The sequence below is a fragment of the Scyliorhinus canicula genome, chromosome 11 (assembly GCF_902713615.1).
Source record: "Scyliorhinus canicula chromosome 11, sScyCan1.1, whole genome shotgun sequence".
Classification (NCBI taxonomy): domain Eukaryota; kingdom Metazoa; phylum Chordata; class Chondrichthyes; order Carcharhiniformes; family Scyliorhinidae; genus Scyliorhinus; species Scyliorhinus canicula.
The window spans coordinates 101978404-102002391 of record NC_052156.1 but is presented as its reverse complement, the minus strand read 5'-3'; the positions used below and the strand labels follow the sequence as shown (position 1 = coordinate 102002391).

Here is a 23988-nt window from a genome sequence, read left to right as displayed (position 1 = left end):
TGAAAGGAGACTCTGGTGACTTTCACATTTATTAATGCAATTAACCGTTGAAAGAATCAGCCTAATAGAATGGTAATTGGCCATGTTGTACTTGTCCTGCTTTTGGTGGACAGGACATACCTGGGCAATGTTCCACATTGTCCAGTGTTGTTGCTGTCCTGGGACTGCTTGGCTAAGGGGCGCAATAGGTTCTGGAGCAAAGTTCTGACGGAATGTTGCATGTTGTCTGTACGAAGAATTGGCTTGATGGTCTTAATTGTCTTTCCTCGTTTCATATTTGCTGTCCCAATTAATTCCCTTACCTGGGATGCTCAATTAGTTAACTTCAGGTCAGATACTTGCAGGTGGACGTCTTGTAGCTCAAGGTGTCAGCTGTGGGTTAGTGGCAGCAGAAAGTTGTGAGTTCAAGTCTCACTCGAGAGACATGAACCCATGTGAATGTCGACATTCTAGCACAGTACTGAGGGGGAGATGCATTGTCAAGAGCTTCAGACTCTCAGGGGTGGAATTAAGTTCAGGTTATCACCTCACATGTCTCCACACTGAATGTCATCTGGCCACTCCACCAAATTGTCTCTATCATTTTGGAGCTCCTCACAGTTCACAATGCTTCTGGTCTCTGTACAAATGTTACAATCGTTCCCTGTACACTAAGATCAGGGTCATTAATACATATCAGAAGAGCAAGAGTCCCAACACTGACCGCTGGCGAACTCTACTACAAACTTTTCTCCAGCCTGAGAAACATCCATTAACCATTTCCCTCTGGTTCCTTAAATCAACCAACTCCGTATCCATGTTGCTACTGTCCCTTTTGTGATGAATGAAGGAAAGTTTGTATTATATTGTACATATAGATTGTATTATATATATCTGTTGCAGCAATATTTTTAACATACAGGCAGGCAATGTGTCTACAAAAGGTACAATTGTGTTGTAAACGTGAGATAATCATTTATTCCAACCATTTACTTGTTTACAAAGAGATGCCTAATAGAACTTTATTGCGATTGCTGGAGATTTCGCAGGGAGTGGATAATTTGAGACATTGGGCTGGATCCTCTGGTTGCCGAAGCTGAAATCACATTCGGCGAAAGGCCAGAGAATCCAAGTTTATGACCAAATCGGGGGCGGTGCCGCTTTCACGATGTTCCGCCTCCTCCAAAGCGACGAACTCTAGTACGCCCTGCCACGTATCGAAAATTGCCTGAGGCCCATCTCCCGATGCTCTGCCCCTGACTGGCCGAGTTCCCGATGGCGTGGGACTCTCATGGTCTCATCCATCGGGAACTCACCGTGGCGGCTGCGGACTCAGTCCAGCGCCACCACAGTCGGGGGAGGGCCGATCCACAGGCAGGGGGGGACATTATTCGGGGCTGGGGCACTGTGGGGAGGGGGGGGGGTGGTCCGGGGTGCGTGAGCAGGCTAAAGTGGGGGCACTATTTCACGGGCCGGGTCCACGGGCTGCGTCCACATAGCCTGTAATTCTCCGGGGTGTATTGGCAGCTAGAGCCGGGTGCTTCACACTGCCATCATGCTAGCCCCCACCAAAATGGGAATCGGTGGCCATTTTGTGGCAGTTCTCCGCCACCGTACCAACGCCGGCATGGGGACATAGCTCCAGAATTGGAGAATCCAGTCCATTGTGTTTAGAGATATGTAAGCAGGTCATGATATCTGAGTGGGATAAAAGTGATGTAATTAATGGGAGGAGCCAGGTCTGTCAGTAGTTTTGCAGTTTGATCTGCGTTTGTCAGTCTGTGAGGAATTTTAAAGTTCTGTAGCAGCTTTTGTCAGATTAAGCAGGAGTCTGACAGAGACAGAAGGATTTGCAAGTTGTGCCTGAAAGGGTCTCTCTCTACTTTTCTGAAAGGAATCTCTACACAAGAGGGCAGCAAGTACCCGTATGTTTGTTAACTTTTTTACCAATGGTTTTTGACCTGTAATGGGCTTTGCTTAATTGCAGATATCAGTTGGTAGTTAAAGTGTTTCCTTTTATTTTAAGAATTGTTTGTTGATTGAAAAACATTTTTCTTTGATGTTAATGTGTTTTTCCCATAGAATTCATAGAACATACAGTGCAGAAGGAGGCCATTCAGCTCATCGAGTTTGCACCGACCCACGTAAGCCCTCACTTCCACCTTATCCCTGTCACCCAATAACCCCTCCTAACCTTTTTTGGACACTAAGGGCAATTTATTATGGCCAATCCACCTAACCTGCACATCTTTGGACTGTGGGAGGAAACCGGAGCACTCGGTGGAAACCCACGCAGACATGGGAGAACGTGCAGACTCCGCACAGACAGTGACCCAAGCTGGGAATCGAACCTGGGACCCTGGAGCTGTGAAGCGACAGTACTACCCACTGTGCTACCGTGCTGCCTTCACAAATGCCTTCGCCACCGTCTCAAACTAGTGACCCTTAGCTTCGCCAGGTAGACCACACCAAACTGCACATTGCGTTTATACAACGCAGTCTTAGACCGACCGAAGGTCGCCTGTCTCCTCGCCAGCTCCGTCCCACTCCACCTCCCGCTTCTGCTGCCCACTACAGAACCTTCTCCTTCACTTGAAAATTGTGAAAGCAGCCAAACACAGCTCTCAGCGGTTCATTTGTTCTTGGTTTCGGCCGGAGTGACCGGTGGGCCGTCCAATTCGTAATGGGAGGGGTCCTCCACTTCCCCCATCAACTTCGCCAGCATCGCGGCAAAGTACTCTGTCGGCTTCTGGCCCTCCACTCCCACAGTCACACCCACAATCCTCAGATTCTGCCTTTGTGATTAGTTCTCCAAGTCTTCTGCCTTGGCTCTCAGCCCTCTGTTGATCTCTGCCACCCTCCGCAGCCCCTCACCCATTGAGAGGAACTGGCCGCTGTGTCGCGACAGTGTCTCCTCCACCCCCTTGATTTTCCCTCCTTGCTCCCACAGTCAAAGCCTTCACCAACTCCTCTCTCATCGGGGCAAGGGTCCCACCCACCTACTCTTTAAGCGAGGTCATTATCTCTGACCGATGCCTTTCAAAATGTTTTGAGAAGTCACTCAAACACCCTGGTCATCACTTCGGCCATCTTTCCCAAGATGATGGGAGCGGCCCCACCCAACGAGCTCTCTCCTGCCATCTTCTCTCCTGCTGAACTCCTCACCACGTTTGACGGCGGATATACGCTCACTCCCTTTTTCCCTGGGTTCTTTTCCCTGGTTTTTGACATTCTTGAAATGCCTCAGAGTTTCCCACAATTTCTCACATAAGAATATTCCCCAAAACTAGGTACAAAAAAGACAACTCTGGCAAAACATGTGTCCTCCAGCCACATGCTGCAACCGGACGTCCTCCTTGTATTATTTTTAATAGGTCCTTCAATTCAAGCTTCAACCATCTCACCTTTAAGAATACAAGCCAAGTTTATGCAGCCTGCCTTGGATAATATTCCGGTGAGTTTCGAACACCGAAGGGTGATCTAATTGAGGTATTTATAATGATGAAGGGATATTCTTTTCAGGTGTTCTTGGGGTACAGCATATTGGTTCATATTGCACCTATTTCTTCCCCGCCGCGATATCTGAGCTCTCTCCCAGATTTCGCACCTTCCTCTTTCTGGTGGCCAACTGACCACTGAGATCGCAGCCATAAGCATTCCACCAATAAATACACAACCAGTACTGAACGTGTTGGAATTCAAGAGTGAAGTGATATACCCAGAGCAGCTGCTGTGCAGTGAGCTATCATGAAGCCAGAGTTCAGGCCCCCTTCATTGACCAGGAAGGCAGGCAGCTCACTCAGGGATGGGTTGCACAACCTTTCGATTCTCCTCTCGCTGATTGCAGCAAGCTCGTGAACACCAATCGCCAGGTAGTCAAGGGCCTGTGTGAAAACAACAACGTGATTGGTTCTGGTTAACGATACAGTAATGATACATAGTCATTGGTTTAAAATGAAAAGATATTTCTTTTCAGCCTTTTGATTTATTTTGTTATGTAAGATACATCAGGCTTTGCATTTGACAGAAATATAAAGCATTCTCATCCATCCTAATGCTTTTCACTATTTTAATAACTGTAAATATACAGATATTTAATCTCTGTATTAATAATAGGATGCCTTCGTATCGGAGCTGTAACCACCATTGATAACAGGTAGACATTCTGCAGATGCTTTATTGTGCAAGACCCAAAATAATACTCCGCAAATCATACAGCACAGGGGGCCATTTGTCCCATTGTGCTGTCTTTCTGAAACCCTTATCAAAATGCTTTAACCTTATTACCTACTCATAAAATAGCAATCAAACATTGCAGTCCATTTCACAGCTGTGTAAACAATACTTTCTGAGCTAAATCCATATTAGTCCCACTTCTAACCTGGTTAGGCCCACTTGTGAGCTCTTTGTTCATAATCTTTTACTTTTCTCCTTCAATGTTTGACTTTTCAAAGCCATGTCTTATCCTGCTTCCTCTGTTTGTGGTCGGACCTTCCGAGTCTTAACTGCCCTCTGGATAAAGAGGTTTCTCCCAAACTCTCTCCTCATCCTTCTGATTATCTTACATTTCTGACTTCCATTCTCAATTTACTTCAGCAAAATTCTTCCAAATGTTGAATGCCCTAAACAGCTCTCCCCTTAATCTTCTTTATTCAAATAATATTGAGTGAAACAGACACTTACTTTTGCAGGATACTCTCCATGGAAGTTTCCACCAGAAATTGTCTCTCCTCTATCTGCAAACACCATCTGAAGTGAATAAATTAAGGTTTAAAACAGTAGCCAACAATGGATAGGGGCGGGTCAGGCTATGGGGCAGGGCCCGGTGGTATGATGAAGTGGATAAGAAAGGTGGGGGGGGGGGGGGGGGGGGGGGGGGGGGGGGGGGGGGATGTGGCAATGCTGCAGGAAACTCACTTGAGGGTGAAGGACCAGGTGAGACTTAAAAAGGGCTGGGTTAGCCAGGTGTTTCACTCTGGACTTGACGGAAGGGCTCGAAGGGTAGCGGTGTTGGTCAGCAAAAGGGTACACTTCAGATGGAGAAGGTGGTGGCAGATCAGGGGGTAGATATGTGATTGTGACAGGGGCGCTGGAGGGGAGGCGAGTGGTGCTGTTAAGTGTAAACGGTCCCAATTGGGACGATGTGGGATTCGCGAGGAAGGTGTTTGGGGCCATTCCTGACTTGGACACACACAAGCTGATTGGGGGGGGGGGGGGGGGGGGGGGACTGGAACTTGGTGCAGGAGCCAAGGTTGGACAGATCACGGCCGCGTTCGCTGGTCCCATCAGGGGGGGCGAAGGCGCTGGCTGGGCTAATGGTGGAAATGGGAGGGGTGGACCCTTGGAGGTTTCTGCACCCAAGGGAACAAAAGTACTCCTTTTTCTCAGCAGTCCATAAGGTATACTTGCGGATCGACTTTTTTGTGGTGGGAAAGGTTTTGCTGGCTGGGGTCAAGGGGTCAGAATACTCGGCAATTGCAGTGTCAGATCACGCTCCACATTGGGTGGATATGGTACTGGAGAAGGGGGTAGCGCAGAGGCCGGGGTGGAAACTGGATGTGGGGCTTTTGGGGAACCAAGTGTTTTGTGAGAAAATTGAAAAGGTAATTAAGGAATATGTAAGATTCAACTGTACGGGTGAGGTGTCGAAGGCAGTTGTCTGGGAGTCTCTAAAGGCGGTGGTGAGGGGTGAGGTAATTTTGTTTAAGGCCAGGGTGGACAAAAAGGAGGTTGGAGCAGAAGAGAGTAATAGATGAGATGTTGGAGGTAGATAGGAGTTATGCAGAAGATGGGGACCCAGCGAAGCTGGAAAAGAGGAAGGAACTACAGGCAAGCTTCGACCGACTGTCCACCAGGAAGGTGATGCGCCAACTGAGATGAGCAAGGGATGCAGTTTATGAACATGGAGATAAGGTGTATGTTAGCTGGTCAGCTCCGGAGGGAGGCAGTGGCAAGGGAAATTCTTCAGGTGAGGGATAGGGCAGGGAAGTTGGTGGTGACTCCGGAGCTTATTAACAAGGTTTTTGAGGAGTTTTATGAGAGGTGGTACAGACCAGAACCACCCGGGGGAGACCGCGAGATGCAGGAATTTCTAGATGGGTTGGAGTACCCGAGGCTAGGGGAGGGGGACAGGGCTATATTAGAAGGAGCAATACTGGAGCAGGAGATAAAGGATGCGATTGGGAGGATGCAGTCGGGGAAGGTGGCAGGGCCGGATGGGTTTCCGGTGGAATATTATAAAAAATTCAAGGATAAGCTGGCACCCCTGATGTTGGGGATGTTTGTAGAGGCGATAGGGAAGGGGGTGTTGCCACAAACTTTGGGGCAGGCACTGATTTCATTGTTGCTAAAAAAAAAATAAGGATCCAACAGAGTGTGGGTAGTATAGGCCCATATCACTTCTGAATGTGGACGCAAAAGTATTGGGGAAGGTACTGGTGGGTATACTGGAGGAGTGCCTCCCGAAGGTGATAGGTGAGGATCAGACGGGGTTCATGAGAGGGAGGCAGCTCTTTTCAAACGTTAGAAGGGTATTGAATGTGCAGAATGGAAGGAAACAGAGGTGGTTGTGGCATTGGATGCCGAGAAGGCGTTGGCAGTTCTGGTTTGGGATTGGACCAAGATTTGTGAACTGGGTAAAGCTATTGTATAAGGCGCCGAAGGCGAGTGTCCGCACAAACAATATCAGCTCGAGAGACTTTTCTCTCCACCGTGGGACGAGGCAGGGATGTCCTATGTCCCCCCTGCTGTTTGCACTCGCGATTGAGCTGTTGGCCACCGCATTAAGAAGTTCGGGAGCATGGAAAGGAATAGTGCGCGGGGGGGATAGAGCAGAGGGTGTCCTTATATGCCGATGACTACCTGCTGTATGTGTCGGAACTGAGTGCGTCAATAGGAGGAATATTGGAGCTACTGCGAGTATTTGGTACTTTCTCGGGGTACAAGCTGAACCTGCACAAGAGTATTTTGTGGTGTCTTGGCCGGGGGTGGAGGCAGGGGTGGGGGGGCTGCCATTCCGTAGGGCAGGGACTCACTTTAGGTATCTGGGGATGCAGGTTGCCCGGGAATTTGGTGGGGAGAGTGAGAGCCAACCTGGCGAGGTGGGATGGTCTCCCTCTGTCACTGGCGGGTCGGGTACAGGCAGTTAAAATTAACGTGTTGCCACGATTTCTGCTTCTTTTTCAATGCCTGCCGATTTTCTTCCCAAAGGCTTTTTTCAGGGAGATTGAGGGAAGGATTACGTCATTCATATGGGGAGGGAAGGTGGCCAGAGTGAGGAAGGTGCTGCTACAGAGGCAGGGAGGGGGTTTGGGTCTCCCGAACCTGATGTACTACTACTGGGCAGCGAATGTGGAGAAGGTGCGGAGCTGGGTCAGATGGGGTTGATTCCCAGCTCAGAATGGAGGAGAGTTTGTGCAGGGGGTCAGGGCTGAAGGCACTAGCAACGGCACCCCTCCCGATAGCGGCCCATTTCCCCACTCTATCACCATAACCCCAACTAACCGGCACATCTTTGGACACTAAGGGGCAATTTAGCATGGCCAATCCACCTAACCTGCACAACTTTGGACTGTGGGAGGAAGCTCACGCAGACACGGGGAGAACATGCAAACTCCATGCAGTCACCCAAGGCTGGAATCGAACAAAGGTCCCTGGCGCTGTGATGCAACAGTGCTAACCACTGTGCCGCCCACGTGTGGCACATTGAACCTTATTAGGTTCAAATAACACTTACGTCGCTTGCATATATGTCAATTATCTCTCTATGTTCTTTACACTAATTGTCAGACCTACCCGCAAACCGGCGGGGCAGGCCACTCCAGAGCCGAGGAGTGGTGTGAACCACTCCGGCGTCAGGCCGCCCCGAAGGTGTGGAATCCTCCGCACCTTCAGGGGCTAGGCCGGCACCGGAGTGTTTGGCGCCGTGCCGGCCAGCACCGAAGGGCCCTCCGCCGTTCGGCGTGAGTTGGCGCATGCGCGGGAGCGCCAGCGTGTGCTGGCGTCATCCCAGCGCATGTGCAGGGGGGTTCTTTTCCGCACCAGCCATGGCGGAGGTTGACAGCGGCTGGTGGGGGGGGAAAGAGTGCCCCCACGGCACAGGCCCGCCCGCGGATCGGTGGGCACCCCCCGGGGCCAGATCCCCCCCCCCCCCCCCCCCCCCCCCCCCCCCGAGGACTCTGCAGGCCGCCTATGGAGCCAGGTCCCGCCGGTAAGGACCTGTTGTGATTTACGCCGGCGGGACTGGCTGAAAACGGGCGGCCACTCAGCCCATCGCGGGCCGGAGAATCGCCGGGGGGCCGCTGCCAACGGCTCCCCCGATCGGCGCGGCGCGATTCCCCCCCCCCCCCCAAAACCCCGGCGCCGGAGAATTCGGCAGCCGGCGGGGGCGGGATTCACGCCCCTTACCTCTGTGCCTCCTTTAGTGTTTCACTGGTAGACCCAGAGTTAACACTCTACAAAAAATTTCACACTAAAATCAGAAAGGATACTGGATTATCTGTGGCACTGTTAATCTCAGTCTCGATTATATTTTTCACAAATGCGATAGTGTCATTCACCACCCCATGCACCTGCAAAAAAACACAATTGTATCAAATCACACAAATGGCAGCAACGTTTTGTTTTACTTCACTGAGCAAGAATGTCCATACTCCCGTAGTCTTCAACCTGCTCAAATGAATGAAAATTTGTTACTGAGTTAATCCTGTACCGGCGGAACGGTGGTACAGTGGTTAGTCCTGCTGCTTCACAGCTCCGGGGACCCGGGTTCAATTCCAGCCTCAGGTGATTGTCTATGTGGAGTTTGCACGCTCTCCCCATGTCTGCAAGGGATCGTCCGGGTGCTCCGGTTTCCTCCCACAGTCCAAAGATGTTCAGGTTAGGTGGATTGGCCGTTATAAATTGCCCTTAGTGTCCAAAAGGGTAGGTAGAGTTACTGGGTAACGGGAATAGGGTGGGGACGTGGGATTAAGTAGGGTGCTCTTGCCAAGGGCCGGTGCAGACCCGATGGGCCGAATGGACTCTTTCTGCACTGTAAATTCTATGATTCTATGAAGTGTCTGCATCTTATCAGAGGAGCTTCTTTTATTCTGAAAATTGGTATCAGCCTTGGCTTAATGATGGAACTGAGCACATACTCCAGGCTGACACCCCAGTGCAGTACCGAGGGAGCTCAGAACCTTGGGAGGCGCCACCTTTCGGATGAGATCTTAAACTGAGGGTTTCAGATGGAAGTAAGAGATGGCATGATGCTGTTTTGAATAAGAGCAAGACAATTTAACCCTAATGTTCTGGCTAATATTTACCCCTCAACCAACATCATTAAACCAAATATCTGGGGCTGGATTCTCCGTTTCAGGGGCTATATCCCTACGCCATCGTGAAAACTGTGGGCTTTTACACCAAACAAACTGGCGACAAAAGTCCACATATTCACAGCCCTGCAGGGGGCAGCAGGGAGCCGTCGTGAAGCTCGCAGCTCCAGCTATGGCCCCCCAGCACTTCCGGGTCAGAGACCGCGCATGCGCCCGGCTGCGGCCTCCAGGGGCCACGGCGTGCTCCATGGCGGACTCAGACCGCAGAGCTGGACCGCGGAAATAGTGTCCCCGATTGGTCGTGCGCAATAAAGGCACTGTCCCGTATGAGGCCCGCCCTGCCCTCCGATTGGCCCGCCCCCTGACCATGGTGACCGCGGACTGAGTCTGCAGACACCTCGCGAGTTTCCTGAACGGCTGGGACCATATTAGGAATACACCGTCGGGACTTTGGCCGGTTGGGGGTGGGGAATAGCGAGGCGGGCCTGAAACAATGGTCGAAGGTCGGGGGTACGTGGCGCGATGGCTTTTCAGGGGCCGGAGAATCGAGGAACCGGCGCCGGTCCCGATTCCATGCAGGAAACTGGATTCTCCGCCCCAGCGCCGGACATGATTTCGGCGTCGGGGTGCGGAGAATCCAGACCCAATCATTATCTCACCATAAACATAGGGATTAGGACTGGGAGTAGGCCACTCGGCCCCTCAGGCCTGCTCTGCCATTCAATAAGATCATCTCTAGGTAGAGCACTCTTTCGGTGGGTTGATGCAGACTCGATGGGCAGAATGGCCTCCTTCTACACCTTAGGGATTCTATGAGTGTGAGGCTGTGAACAGGAAATAGAATGGGGTAATTAGCAGCATCACAGTACGTGTGATCCAGTTCATTAGGGTTTTAATGTGCCAATTATTAGTGTTTGCTGGCTGTAGCCTAGTCAGAAAGGGGTCTGAAACCGTCAGGTTCCAGAGAAGTGTTGGAAGTGCCTACCTGTGGGCAGCATCGTAGGGTATAGGCATCCTGAACACGGTCACAGAACCTGTGGCTTTCTGTGAAGGGAACACAACGTTACAGAAATGCCCAGAAGAAACCTCCAGAAGTGCACTCAAAATCGCCATTAATGGCTTCATACTTAAGAGGGGCTTACCTGCTATTTCCGAGGGATGGTGATCAGACCCCAGCAGTGATCGAAATCGAAAAGCTACCTCCACCTGGCCAGGATGAGGCCGTAACTCATGAATGTCTAAACAGTAATAACAGTGATGCACCATCAATTACACACGAGGCAAGTTGTAGAAAACAAAGTAATGGTTTTAATACTTTAAGATGTAGCCTGTCTGCTGCTGAACCCAGACTGGAGACAGGGCTACAGATCAGTTAACTATCTACAACACACACTGGGGTGGAGCCACGGAAGAACAACAATATATAACACAGTGAGTAACAATGGAACAAACAGTAACTGTAAGTAACAGTGGAACAGCAGTGGAACTACAATAACAGTGGTTCACCACATTCACCCCCTGTTAAAAAAAAGTCCAGCGGGAGTGAAGCAAACTTATAGATTAAGTCTATCAGGAGCTTTAACCATCGGCTGTGATCTCCTCAGTCCCGGCTGTGGTGTGGGCACTGGTGTTGAGACCTGCAACACCGGGAGCGTGTCGTCCACTTCTTCTTCTAGAAGCGTCGACAGAGAGGGAGACGATGTAGGCGCGGGGGCGATGGTAATGGATGTCTACAGTGGAGGGTCGGGTGGGGAACCAGCGGGTGCCAGGTCCCGGAGGGAGACTGTGTCTCGCCGTGGAGAAGCATAACCCGCTCGACCAGCGGATCGGTTTTGTGGTTCCTCACATGCTTCCGGAGGAGGACAGGCCCTGTGGCTGTCAGCCAGGACGGGAGCGAGACCCCCGAGGTGGACTGCCTGGGGAAGGCAAACATATGTTTGTGTGGGGTCTCGTTGGTGTCAGTGCACAGGAGCGACCGGATGGAGTGGAGCGCATCGGGAAGGACCTCCTGCCAGCGGGAGACTTGGAGACTTCTAGACCATAGGGCCAGGAGGACGGCCTTCCTGACCGTTGCGTTCTCCCTCTCCACCTGTCCATTTCCCTGGGGGTTGTAGCTGGTAGCCCTGCTTGAGGCAATGCCCTGGCTGAGCAGGAACTGACGCAGCTCATCACTCATGAACGAGGAGCCCCGATCACTGTGGTTTTGGTGGGGAAACCGAACAAGGTGAAGAGGCTGTGCAGGGCTTTGATGACAGTGGCCGAGGTCATGTCAGGGCATGGGATGGCGAAGGGAAAACGTCAGCACTCATCAACTATGTTGAGGAAGCACACGTTACGGTCATTGGAGCGGAGGGGCCCTTTGAAGTCGATGCTAAGGCGCTCAAAGGGGTGGGAAGCCTTCACCAGGTGCGCTCTGTCTGGCCGATAGAAGTGCGGTTTGCACTCTGTGCAGACCTGGCAGTCCCTGGTCATGGTCCTGACCTCCTCGATGGAGTAGGGCAGGTTGCGGGCCTCGACAAAATGAAAAAAAACGGGTGACTCCCGGGTGACAGAGGTCATTGTGGAGGGCCTGAAGTCGGTCTACTTGTGCGCTGGCACATGTACCGCGGGACAGGACATCTGGGGGCTCATTGACCTTCCCAGGACGTTACAAGATGTCGTAATTGTAGGTTGAGAGTTCGATCCTCCACCTCAGAATCTTGTCGTTCTTGATCTTGCCCCGCTGTGTATTATTGAACATGAAGGCTACTGACCGTTGGTCAGTGAGGAGAATGAATCGCCTGCCGGCCAGGTAATGCCTCCAATATCGCACAGCTTCCACAATGGCTTGGGCTTCTTTCTCGATGGAGGACTGTCGAATTTCGGAGCCCTAGAGGGTACGGGAAAACAAGGCCACGGGTCTGCCTGCTGAGTGAGGGGCTGTGTGAGGGGCTGTGTGCTAGGTGAGGGGCTGGGTGAGGGGCTGTGTGCTGGGTGAGGGGCTGTGTGAGGGGCTGGGTGAGGGGCTGGGTGAGGGGCTGGGTGCTGGGTGAGGGGCTGTGTGCTGGGTGAGGGGCTGGGTGCTAGGTGAGGGGCTGTGTGCTGGGTGAGGGGCTGTGTGCTGGGTGAGGGGCTGTGTGCTGGGTGAGGGGCTGGGTGAGGGGCTGGGTGAGGGGCTGGGTGAGGGGGCTGGGTGAGGGGGCTGGGTGAGGGGGCTGGGTGGGGGGCTGTGTGAGGGGCTGTGTGCTGGGTGGGGGGCTGTGTGAGGGGCTGGGTGAGGGGCTGTGTGAGGGGCTGTGTGCTGGGTGGGGGCTGGGTGCTGGGTGGGGGGCTGTGTGCTGGGTGAGGGGCTGTGTGGTGGGTGAGGGTCTGTGTGCTGGGTGGGGGGCTGTGTGCTGGGTGGGGGGCTGTGTGCTGGGTGAGGGGCTGTGTGCTGGGTGGGGGGCTGTGTGCTGGGTGAGGGGCTGTGTGAGGGGCTGTGTGCTGAGTGAGGGGCTGTGTGCTGGGTGAGGGGCTGTGTGCTGGGTGAGGGGCTGTGTGCTGGGTGAGGGGCTGGGTGCTGGGTGAGGGGCTGTGTGCTGGGTGAGGGGCTGTGTGCTGGGTGGGGGGCTGGGTGCTGAGTGAGGGGCTGTGTGCTGGGTGGGGGGCTGGGTGAGGGGCTGTGTGAGGGGCTGGGTGAGGGGCTGGGTGAGGGGCTGTGTGCTGGGTGAGGGGCTGTGTGCTGAGTGGGGGGCTGTGTGCTGAGTGGGGGGCTGTGTGCTGAGTGGGGGGCTGGGTGAGGGGCTGAGTGCTGGGTGGGGGGCTGTGTGCTGGGTGGGGGGCTGGGTGAGGGGCTGAGTGCTGGGTGGGGGGCTGTGTGCTGAGTGGGGGGCTGGGTGCTGGGCTGGGTGAGGGGCTGAGTGCTGGGTGGGGGGCTGTGTGCTGGGTGGGGGGCTGGGTGCTGGGGGAGGGGCTGGGTGAGGGGCTGTGTGCTGGGTGAGGGGCTGTGTGCTGGGTGGGGGGCTGTGTGCTGGGTGGGGGGCTGTGTGAGGAGCTGTGTGCTGGGTGGGGGGCTGTGTGCTGGGTGGGGGGCTGTGTGCTGGGTGAGGGTCTGTGTGCTGGGTGAGGGGCTGTGTGTTGGGTGGGGGGCTGAGTGCTGGGTGAGGGGCTGGGTGAGGGGATGGGTGCTGGGTGGGTGTCTGTGTGTTGGGTGAGGGGCTGTGTGAGGGGCTGTGTGCTGAGTGAGGGGCTGGGTGCTGGGTGGGGGGCTGAGTGAGGGGCTGGGTACTGGGTGAGGGGCTGTGTGCTGGGTGAGGGGCTGTGTGCTGGGTGAGGGGCTGTGTGCTGAGTGAGGGGCTGGGTGCTGGGTGAGGGGCTGGGTGCTGGGTGAGGGGCTGTGTGCTGGGTGAGGGGCTGTGTGCTGGGTGAGGGGCTGTGTGCTGGGTGGGGGGCTGAGTGGGGGGCTGAGTGAGGGGCTGGGTGGGGGGCTGTGTGCTGGGTGGGGGGCTGTGTGCTGGGTGGGGGGCTGAGTGAGGGGCTGGGTGGGGGGCTGTGTGCTGGGTGGGGAGCTGTGTGCTGGGTGGGGGGCTGTGTGCTGGGTGAGGGGCTGTGTGCTGGGTGGGGGGCTGTGTGCTGGGTGGGGGGCTGTGTGCTGGGTGGGGGGCTGTGTGCTGGGTGGAGGGCTGTGTGAGGGGTCTGTGAAATGGGTGAGAACAAAGAACAATACAGCACAGGAACAGGCCCTTCGGCCCTCCAAGCCATCATTGATCATGAAGCCTGTCTAAATTAAAACCTTTTGCACTACAGGGTCCGTATCACTGTATTCCCATCTGTGGAAACACCACTAGTAACACATTGCATGTATTATAGCACGGTGGCATTGTGGATAGCACAATCGCTTCACAGCTCCAGGGTCCCAGGTTTGATTCTGGCTTGGGTCACTGTCTGTGCGGAATCTGCACATCCTCCACGTGTGTGCGTGGGTTTCCTCCGGGTGCTCCGGTTTCCTCCCACAGTCCAAAGATGTGCATGTTAGGTGGAGTGGCCATGCCAAATTGCCCGTAGTGTCCAAAATTGCCTTTAGTGTTGGGTGGGGTTACTGGGTTATGGGGATAGGGTGGAGGTGTTGACCTTCGGTAGGGTGCTCTTTCCAAGAGCCGGTGCAGACTCGATGGGCTGAATGGCCTCCTTCTGCACTGTAAATTCTATGTAAGTCTATTACGGTAATGCCCATGTATTACAGGTACCATGGTAAGTCCCTGCCTGCTGGCTCCTCTCAGCGGTGTATAAAAGTGTGTTGACTGCTGCACTGCTCCCATTCTGCTGCCAACTACAGGAGGCACATCTTGTTCAATAAAGCCTCGATTGTTTCACCATTCTCGTCTCGTCGTCATTGACGATACATCACCATCCTAATTGTGTATTCGTCAAGCTCCGTGTGAGAGGCTGCGTGATGGGCTGCATGGTAGGTGAGGGGCCATGTGGTGGGTGAGGGGTCTGTGTGGTGGGTGAGGGTCTGTGTGGTGGGTGAGGAGTCTGTGTGGTGAGTGAGGAGTCTGTGCGGTGGGTGAGGGGTCTGTGCGGTGGGTGAGGGGTCTGTGCGGTGGGTGAGGGGTCTGTGCGATGGGTGAGGGGTCTGTGCGGTGGGTGAGGGGTCTGTGCGGTGGGTGAGGGGTCTGTGCGGTGGGTGAGGGGTCTGTGCGGTGGGTGAGGGGTCTGTGCGGTGGGTGAGGGGTCTGTGCGGTGGGTGAGGGGTCTGTGCGGTGGGTGAGGGGTCTGTGTGGTGGGTGAGGAGTCTGTGCGGTGGGTGAGGGGTCTGTGCGGTGGGTGAGAAGTCTGTGTGGTGGGTGAGGGGTCTGTGCGGTGGGTGAGGGGCCATGAGGTGGGTGAGTGGTCTGTGCGGTTGGTGAGGGGTCTGTGCAGTGGGTGAGGGGTCTGTGAGGTCGGTAAGGGGCCGTGTGCTGTGGGTGAGGGGTCTGTGTGGTGGGTGAGGGGTCTGTGAGGTGGGGGAGGGGCTATGTGAGGTGTGAAGGGTCTGTGCGGTGGGTGAGGGGTCTGTGCGGTGGGTGAGGGGTCTGTGCGGTGGGTGAGGGGTCTGTGCGGTGGGTGAGGGGTCTGTGCGGTGGGTGAGGGGTCTGTGCGGTGGGTGAGGGGTCTGTGCGGTGGGTGAGGGGTCTGTGCGGTGGGTGAGGGGTCTGTGCGGTGGGTGAGGGGTCTGTGCGGTGGGTGAGGGGTCTGTGTGGTGGGTGAGGGATCTGTGCGGTGGGTGAGGGGTCTGTGCGGTGAGTGAGGAGTCTGTGTGGTGGGTGAGGGGTCTGTGAGGTGGGGGAGGGGCTATGTGAGGTGTGAAGGGTCTGTGTGGTGGGTGAGGGGTCTGTGTGGTGGGTGAGGGGTCTGTGCGGTGGGTGAGGGGTCTGTGCGGTGAGTGAGGAGTCTGTGCGGTGGGTGAGGAGTCTGTGCGGTGGGTGAGGGGTATGTGCGGTGGGTGAGGGGTATGTGCGGTGGGTGAGGGGTCTGTGTGGGTTGTTAATAAGGGGGCTTTGTTTGGTAATATTTATGAATAGGTTGTGGCACGTGGCCTGATTAGTGCCTTTATGTTAACTCATTACGGGTTGTAGGTGACACTGGTAAAGCCAGCATTTACTGCCTATATCTAAGTGCCATGGAAGAGCAGATAGTCTCATTCTTTCATTCATCCAAACAATCTAATAAATAAATATTCTAGCAAAGATTAAATGCAATAGTTCAGTTTAAAAAGTTGGATTAGGATGGTGGTCAAGGTTATCTCCATGTGTGTACTGTGTGACCCAAGGAGTCAGACTCACCACAGTTGAATATGGAGTAGCCCCCAGTAAGCACTCACCACTGTCAAAGGCTCTGGTTGTGCCTTTCAGAACCTCCAGTGTTAGAGCTGCTATAATGTCTGCCTGTTGAGCAACCGCTGTTGCTCTCTCCACGGCCTCGGCTCCCATCGATGTGATCATCTGAGTCCCGTTGATCAAAGCTAGTCCCTGTGTGATCAAACAGAACACACAATACTCTAATACATACACCATCACTGGGGAATGTGGTTCAGCAACCTCACACCACAAGACAACCAATACAACATGAAAGAACAAATTGAGAATTGCTTGAATGGCCAGAGAATGGGGTGCACAATTTTTTTTTTTAAACAGACAATTTTATTGAGGTATTTTTTGGCATTGTAAACAGCAACAATATACATTAATGTGCAGATACCTATTACAAAAAACATAGCGCAAATAACAGTTCCTCTCTCGCAAATAGACCTGCCTATTCTTCCCCCCTACTCTACACGTTGGCCTTTATCCCCTCCTGGACTCCCAGGTGTTCCGACAGCCCAAACATCGCCACCTCTGGACTCATCACCACCCTTGTTTTCAGTACCTGGGATATGATGTCCGCAAATCCCTGCCAGTATCCCCTGAGTTTTGGACACGCCCAGAACGTGTGGACATGGTTTGCTGATCCTCCCCCACATCGAGCACACTTGTCCTCCAGCCAAAAGAATTTGCTTATCCGGGCCACCGTCATGTGGGCCCGGTGAACTACCTTGAACTGAATCAGGCCGAGCCTGGCACATGTTACGGTTGCAGTTACCGTCCTCAGAGCGTCTGCCCATACGCCTCCCTCCAACTCCCCACCAAGCTCCTCTTCCCATTTGAGTTTCAGTTCCTCGGTCCCTGTGTCCTCCGCTCCCATAAGCTCCTTATAACTATCTGAGACTCCCCCCCTCTCCCCTACCTCACCCCTGGAAATTACCCTGTCCTGGATCCCCCTTGGTGGAAGGTGTGGAAAGGATGGGACCTGTCTGCATACAAAATCCTGCACCTGCAAGTACTGAAAGTCATTCCCCCTCGCCAGCCCGAACTTCTCCTCCAGTGCCCTCATGTTCGCGAAGCTCCCTTCCAGGAACAAGTTGCCCATCCTTACCACCCCCGCCCTCCGCCACGCTCGAAACCCGCCATCCATCTTCCACAGGACAAATCGGTGGTTGTCACATATTGGGGACCAGACCGACACTCCCACTTCCCCCGCATGCTTCCTCCATTGGCCCCAAATCCGCAGAGCCGCCACCACTATAGGGCTGGAGTACCTGGCCGGCAGGAGCGGCAGGGGAGCCGTGACCAGGGCTGCCAAGCTGGTGCCCCTGCACGAAGCAGCCTCCACCCGCTCCCAAACCGACCCTGTACCCACCATCCATTTCCTTATCATGGCTATGTTAGCCGCCCAGTAGTAGTTGCTGATGTTCGGCAACGCCAGTCCCCACTCACTATGGTTCCATTCCAGCATCCCCCTCTTTACCCGCGGGGACTTCCCCGCCCAAACAAATCCCAGGATGGTTTTATTGATTCTTTTAAAGAAGGACCGCGGAATGAAAATAGGGAGACACTGAAAAATAAACAGGAATCTCGGGAGGATCGTCATCTTCATCGTCTGTACTCTCCCTGCTCCCTGCTAGTGACAGCGGGAGCGCATCCCACCTCCGAAACTCGTTCCTCATTTGCTCCACCAGCCTAGACAAGTTCAACTTATGCATCTTGCCCCAGTCACGCGCCACTTGTATCCCTAAATACCTAAAACTTTCCCCAACCAGCCTAAACGGTAGCTCCCTCAGCCTATTCTCCTGACCCCTCGCCTGCACCACAAACATCTCGCTTTTTGCCATGCTCAACTTGTAGCCCGAAAACCGGGCAAATTCCCCTAGGATTTCCATAACCCCGTCCATCCCTGCCGCTGGATCTGACACATACAAAAGCAGGTCATCCGCGTAGAGCGTGACCTTGTGTTCTATCCCCCCCCGACCATTCCCTTCCATCCCCTTGCCGCTCTCAGAGCAATTGCCAGCAGTTCTATGGCCAACGCAAACAGATGTTGTCCTGATCGTCCTTACACTAGCCTCCGGGGCCTGATATAGCAATTTAGCCCAGTCCACAAAGCCCTCTCCAAACCCAAACCGTCCCAGCACCTCCCATAAATAGTCCCACTCCACCCGGTCAAAAGTCTTTTCGGCATCCATTGCAACCACTACCTCCACCTCTCTGCCTTCCGGGGGCATCATAATCACATTGAGTATCCCGATCCGTTCTGTTCCTATGGGCTCGGATTGAGATCAGTTCCCCTCTCACCACCGCCTTCAGCGCCTCCCAGAGCACCGCTTATAGAACAGTACAGCACAGAACAGGCCCTTCGGCCCTCGATGTTGTGCCGAGCAATGATCACCCTTCTCAAACCCACATATCCACCCTATACCCATAACCTAACAACCCCCCCCCCCCCCCAACCTTACTTTTTAGGACACTACGGGCAATTTAGCATGGCCAATCCACCTAACCCGCACATCTTTGGACTGTGGGAGGAAACCGGAGCACCCGGAGGAAACCCACGCACACACGGGGAGGACGTGCAGACTCCGCACAGACAGTGAACCAGCCGGGAATCAAACCTGGGACCCTGGAGCTGTGAAGCGTTTATGCTAACCACCATGCTACCGTGCTGCCCACGCTGCTGAGACTTCCCCTGTATCGTTGACCTGCAGGTAGTCCTGCATGCATTTCCCCAATCTCTCACACACCCTCTCATCTGCCAACAATCCCACCTCTAACCTCCATTGTGGGCGCTGGTAACTTTCTTTGCTGATCTGCAGGTCGACCCAATGTGGAACATGGTCCGAAATAGTGATAGGCGAGTATTCTGTGTCCCTCACCCACTTCAAAAAGTCCCTACTCATAATAAAGAAGTCAATACAAGAATAAACCTTGTGAACATGTGAATAGAACGAGAACTCCTTCCCCGTCAGCCGGCTGATTCCCCAGTGGTTTACCCCCCCCCCCCCCCCCCCCCAATTTGTTCCATGAACCCTCTCAGTTCCATTGCCATTGCCGGCACCCTGCCCGTTCTGGAGCACGACCGGTCCAGGTCGGGATCGAGGGCTGTATTAAAGTCCCCACCCATATCAACTTGTGCGAATCCAAGTCGGGGATTTTCCCCAGCAGTTTGGAGCGTAACCATTCACTAGGACCACCCTCACCCCCTCAAGCTTGCCCCGGACCATGAGAAATCTACCACCCCCATCCGCAACTGTGCTGTCCGCCTCAACTCCGGCGCCACCATGTCTCCCATCTATTGTTCCCCCCCTTCAACACCACCTCCCCAGAATAGCCCTATTTGAGCAATTGCTCTGGGACTGAAACAGAGAGAAAACAAAGAACAAAGCTCGCCCCCGCAATAGTGCAATTCAAACTGTGTAATGAGGTGGGAGCTACCACCCACCCCCCTCCCACCATTCCCAGAAAAATAGCAAAAAGAACCTGAACAGCCCCCCACACCCAACAACTTAAACTTTAACTATAACTTTGGCTTTAACTTTAAAACTTTCAAACAGGCAAACACAAACACAAGAACACCCCCAATATGAAGTAAAAGAGCATGCCGAACGACATCGCTAACACGAAGGGCAATCTGTGAACAAATGCAAACATCCCTTAGTACACTCTGACTTGAGTCCATGGGTCCTCAGTTCGGCACCAGTCCATGCCCCTTAGCGAAGTCCATCGCTTCCTCCGGGTCGTCAAAATAATGTTGCTGTTCCCGGTATGTGACCCAAAGCCGCGCCGGGAAAAGTAGCCCGAACTTGACCTTTTTAAACAGGATCTCTTTAATTTGTCTGTAGTTCTGGCCATCTCCTGGCTCAGATCCTGGTAGATGCGCAGGACACTGTTGTTCCATGAGCAGCTCTTCGTGCTCTTGGCCCACTGTAGAACCCGCTCCTTGTCCACGAACCTATGGAACCTGACCACCATCGCGCCCCCCCCCCCTCGCGGCTGCCTCGCCTGCACTCTGTGTGCCCTGTCCAGCTCCAACGGACGCGGGAAGAAATCATCCCCCACCAGCTTCTGCAGCATGTCTGCCACATATGCCGGGGCATGCACTCCCTCGGGCCCCTCCGGGAGCCCAATGATTCTCAGATTCTGTCGGCGGGACCTGTTTTCCAGGTCCTCCAGCTTGTCCATCAGCCTTGCTTGCTGCTCCATCAACTTTCTAATTTCCACGTCCGCGACCATTTGGAAATCCGCCTGCTCTTCCACTGTCTTCTCCAGTGCCTGGACCTTCTTATCCTGAGCATCCAGCCTCTGGTCCAGTCGCTCCACCACTTTCTGGAGCGGTTCCAAATTATCCCGCTTCAGGGCTGCGAAGCTCTCTTTCATGACCTTCAGCATGTTGTCCAGTGCTGCCTGGACCGTCCTTTCCGTGGTCCGTTCATCGGCCATCTTTCCTCCCACTTGAGCTTCCATACCACCTTTGTTCAGCTCCTTCTTCGCCTGTTTTTGCTCCCTTCCGCTCCTTAAGTCGATACAACTCTGTATGGATTCAGATCTAGAGTGCTATTGCTTTTCACTCCAGCGCTCAAAAGTTCAAAAAAGTCGGGGGAAAAGGTCTTAAAGTCTGACCGGAGTGAGAGCCACCAAATGCGTGACTTACTCCCTCATAGCCGCCACCGGAAGTCATGGGCTGCACAATTTAATGGCCACGTCACGCTTGAGTGAGAGTACAAAGCAGGAATTAGATTGCGGGAGAGGCCAGAATTGGGAAGTGCACCGGGTGCCGATCGGTTTGCGACCTAACCGGCCCGTCCCGGTTGGTAAGAACCGAATCCTGCCACGGAGTGGTGAGAAATCAATAATCACCAATTAAAGCCAATCTATATAGTTATGTGTTATTGATAAACAGTTACTGCTTAACCAAACAATCCTCTAGGCCTCTACATTAGACAACTATAACACAACATGGCGGCATCTCACATCAACAAAACTTCAAAGGAGGTAGGCAGAAAGCAGGAAATTATAGGCCAGTGAGCTTAACTTCGTTAGTAGGGAAGATGCTGGAATCTATCATCAAGGAAGAAATAGCGAGGCATCTGGATAGAAATTGTCCCATTGGGCAGACGCAGCATGGGTTCGTAAAGGGCAGGTCATGCCTAACTAATTTAGTGGAATTTTTTGAGGACATTACCAGTGCAGTAGATAATGGGGAGCTGATGGATGTGGTATATCTGGATTTCCAGAAAGCCTTTGACAAGGTGCCATACAAAAGGTTGCTGCATAAGATAAAGATGCATGGCATTAAGGGTAAAGTAGTAGCATGGATAGAGGATTGGTTAATTAATAGAAAGCAAAGAGTTGGGATAAATGGGTATTTCTCTGGTTGGCAATTAGTAGCTAGTGGTGTCCCTCAGGGATCCGTGTTGGGCCCACAATTGTTCACAATTTACATAGATGATTTGGAGTTGGGGACCAAGGGCAATGTGTCCAAGTTTGCAGATGACACTAAGATGAGTGGTAAAGCGAAAAGTGCAGAGGATACTGGAAGTCTGCAGAGGGATTTGGATAGGTTAAGTGAATGGGCTAGGGTCTGGCAGATGGAATACAATGTTGACAAATGTGAGGTTATCCATTTTGGTAGGAATAACAGCAAACGGGATTATTATTTAAACGATAAAATATTAAAGCATGCCGCTGTTCAGAGAGACTTGGGTATGCTAGTGCATGAGTCACAGAAGGTTGGTTTACAAGTGCAACAGGTGATTAAGAAGGCAAATGGAATTTTGTCCTTCATTGCTAGAGGGATGGAGTTTAAGACTAGGGAGGTTATGTTGCAATTGTATAAGGTGTTAGTGCGGCCACACCTGGAGTATTGTGTTCAGTTTTGGTCTCCTTACTTGAGAAAGGACGTACTGGCGCTGGAGGGTGTGCAGAGGAGATTCACTAGGTTAATCCCAGAGCTGAAGGGGTTGGATTATGAGGAGAGGTTGAGTAGACTGGGACTGTACTCGTTGGAATTTAGAAGGATGAGGGGGGATCTTATAGAAACATTTAAAATTATGAAGGGAATAGATAGGATAGATGCGGGCAGGTTGTTTCCACTGGCGGGTGACAGCAGAACTAGGGGACATAGCCTCAAAATAACGGGAAGTAGATTTAGGACTGAGTTTAGGAGGAACGTCTTCACCCAAAGGGTTGTGAATCTATGGAATTCCTTGCCCAGTGAAGCAGTTGAGGCTCCTTCATTACATGTTTTTAAGGTAAAGATAGATAGTTTTTTGAAGAATAAAGGGATTAAGGGTTATGGTGTTCGGGCCGGAAAGTGGAGCTGAGTCCACAAAAGATCAGCCATGATCTCATTGAATGGCAGAGCAGGCTCGAGGGGCCAGATGGCCTACTCCTGCTCCTAGTTCTTATGTTCTTATTTCATTGCTGTAAAGTGCTTTGAGGTGCCCTGAATTTGTGAAAGGTGCTATATGAATGCAGCTTCTTTCTTTAAACAACCCAGAGCTGATCAGAAAAGACTTAAACACACAGATAGTGGGCTAAATTCTCCGCAGCCCCACGCCGAAATCGCATTTGGTGCGGATGCGGAGAATCGACTTTTAGGGACTGGTTTAGCTCACTGAGCTAAATCGCTGGCTTTTAAAGCAGACCAAGCTGGCCAGCAGTACGGTTCGATTCCCGTACCAGCCTCCCCGGACAGGCGCCGGAACGTGGCGACTAGGGGCTTTTCACAGTAACTTCATTGAAGCCTACTCGTGACAATAAGCGATTTTCATTTCATTTCATTTTCATTTTCAAGCCTGAATTGGGCCCGGCGCCCCTCCCACGATAGAATCGCTCGCCCGCAAATCACGCCGCGCGGCTGGGGGGCCATTGCCAGAGGTCCTCCCAGCGATGCTCCGGTCCCGACCGGCCGGGTTCCTGACGACGTGGTTCTAACCACGTCTGGCCGGTCAGGACTCTTGCGCAGTGGCTGCGGACTCAGTCCGCGGCCAACCTGATGGGGGTGGGGGATCCATCCCCAGGGGGCGGCCTTATGGGCGCCCAGGGCTGGGATCGGACAGGTCAGATGAAGCGGTGCAGGGCCGATCGGGGGGGACCTTCTTTCTTGCTGATGGTCCGTGTGCACCATGGCGCTTGGAGCAGCCGCTGGAGACTGCTATGCACAGACCCAGAACCAGAGGTGCGGGGGCCCGTATCTGCAGCCAAAGCTGCGTGAAGCTCCCCGGATCCCTACTAGCCCCCTGCAGGGAAGGGAACTGCTCTATATTTTTTTCAGGAAAGTCTGGAGTAAAACGCTAGCATGGGGACATAGTCCCACTTTTGGAGAATCCAGCCATGGTTGCTCACAAAAATAGTGCCAGTTATAGAAAGAAAGATCAGCTGGAGATACAAATGCTGGAATTACCTCTTTTGGTTTGAGTGATACAGGTTTCAGTCCATGAGCTTGTAAAACCTAAAGAGAAAATGTTCTATTATTGCACCAGATATTTCCAAGTGATATGTTAAACAGAATACAAATCAAAATTCATGGCGTGGAGGAATATTTAACAAGCTGCTGCTATTGAGTTGAATTCTGTACAATAATGCCTTAAATCCACACAAACTTGTGGAAAATGCAGATTTGATTCAGACTGAATATTTGTTCAGAAGAGGAGGTATCCTACATACTCACCAGGGTGGTTGGAAGTATGTCTACTTCAAGCGAGGAGCATCGGGAATAAGGTTAGTGAGCTTGAAGCATAGATTGGTACCTGGGACTACGATGCTGTGGCCATTATGGAGACGTGAATAGAACAGGGGCAGGAATGGTTGTTGGAGGTTCCGGGGTTTAGATGTTTCAGTAAGATTAGGGAAGTTGGTAAAAGCGGTGGAGGAGTAGCATTGTT

At 52.9% G+C, this 23988-nt stretch overlaps 1 protein-coding gene across 3 annotated transcripts in view; it reads right to left on the bottom strand.

Annotated features, from left to right (window-relative positions):
• Positions 1-23988, bottom strand: part of LOC119973228 (histidine ammonia-lyase-like) — a 68559-nt gene that overhangs the window by 13891 nt on the left and 30680 nt on the right. For all 3 annotated transcript variants that reach the window (XM_038810907.1, XM_038810906.1, XM_038810908.1), the window contains 7 exons: positions 23508-23555; positions 16114-16261; positions 10436-10531; positions 10279-10337; positions 8469-8549; positions 4663-4728; positions 3698-3863 (listed from right to left, as the gene is read on the bottom strand). In XM_038810907.1, the coding sequence (XP_038666835.1) occupies positions 3698-3863; positions 4663-4728; positions 8469-8549; positions 10279-10337; positions 10436-10531; positions 16114-16261; positions 23508-23555 (664 nt within the window). The remainder of the gene's footprint in view (positions 1-3697; positions 3864-4662; positions 4729-8468; positions 8550-10278; positions 10338-10435; positions 10532-16113; positions 16262-23507; positions 23556-23988) is intronic.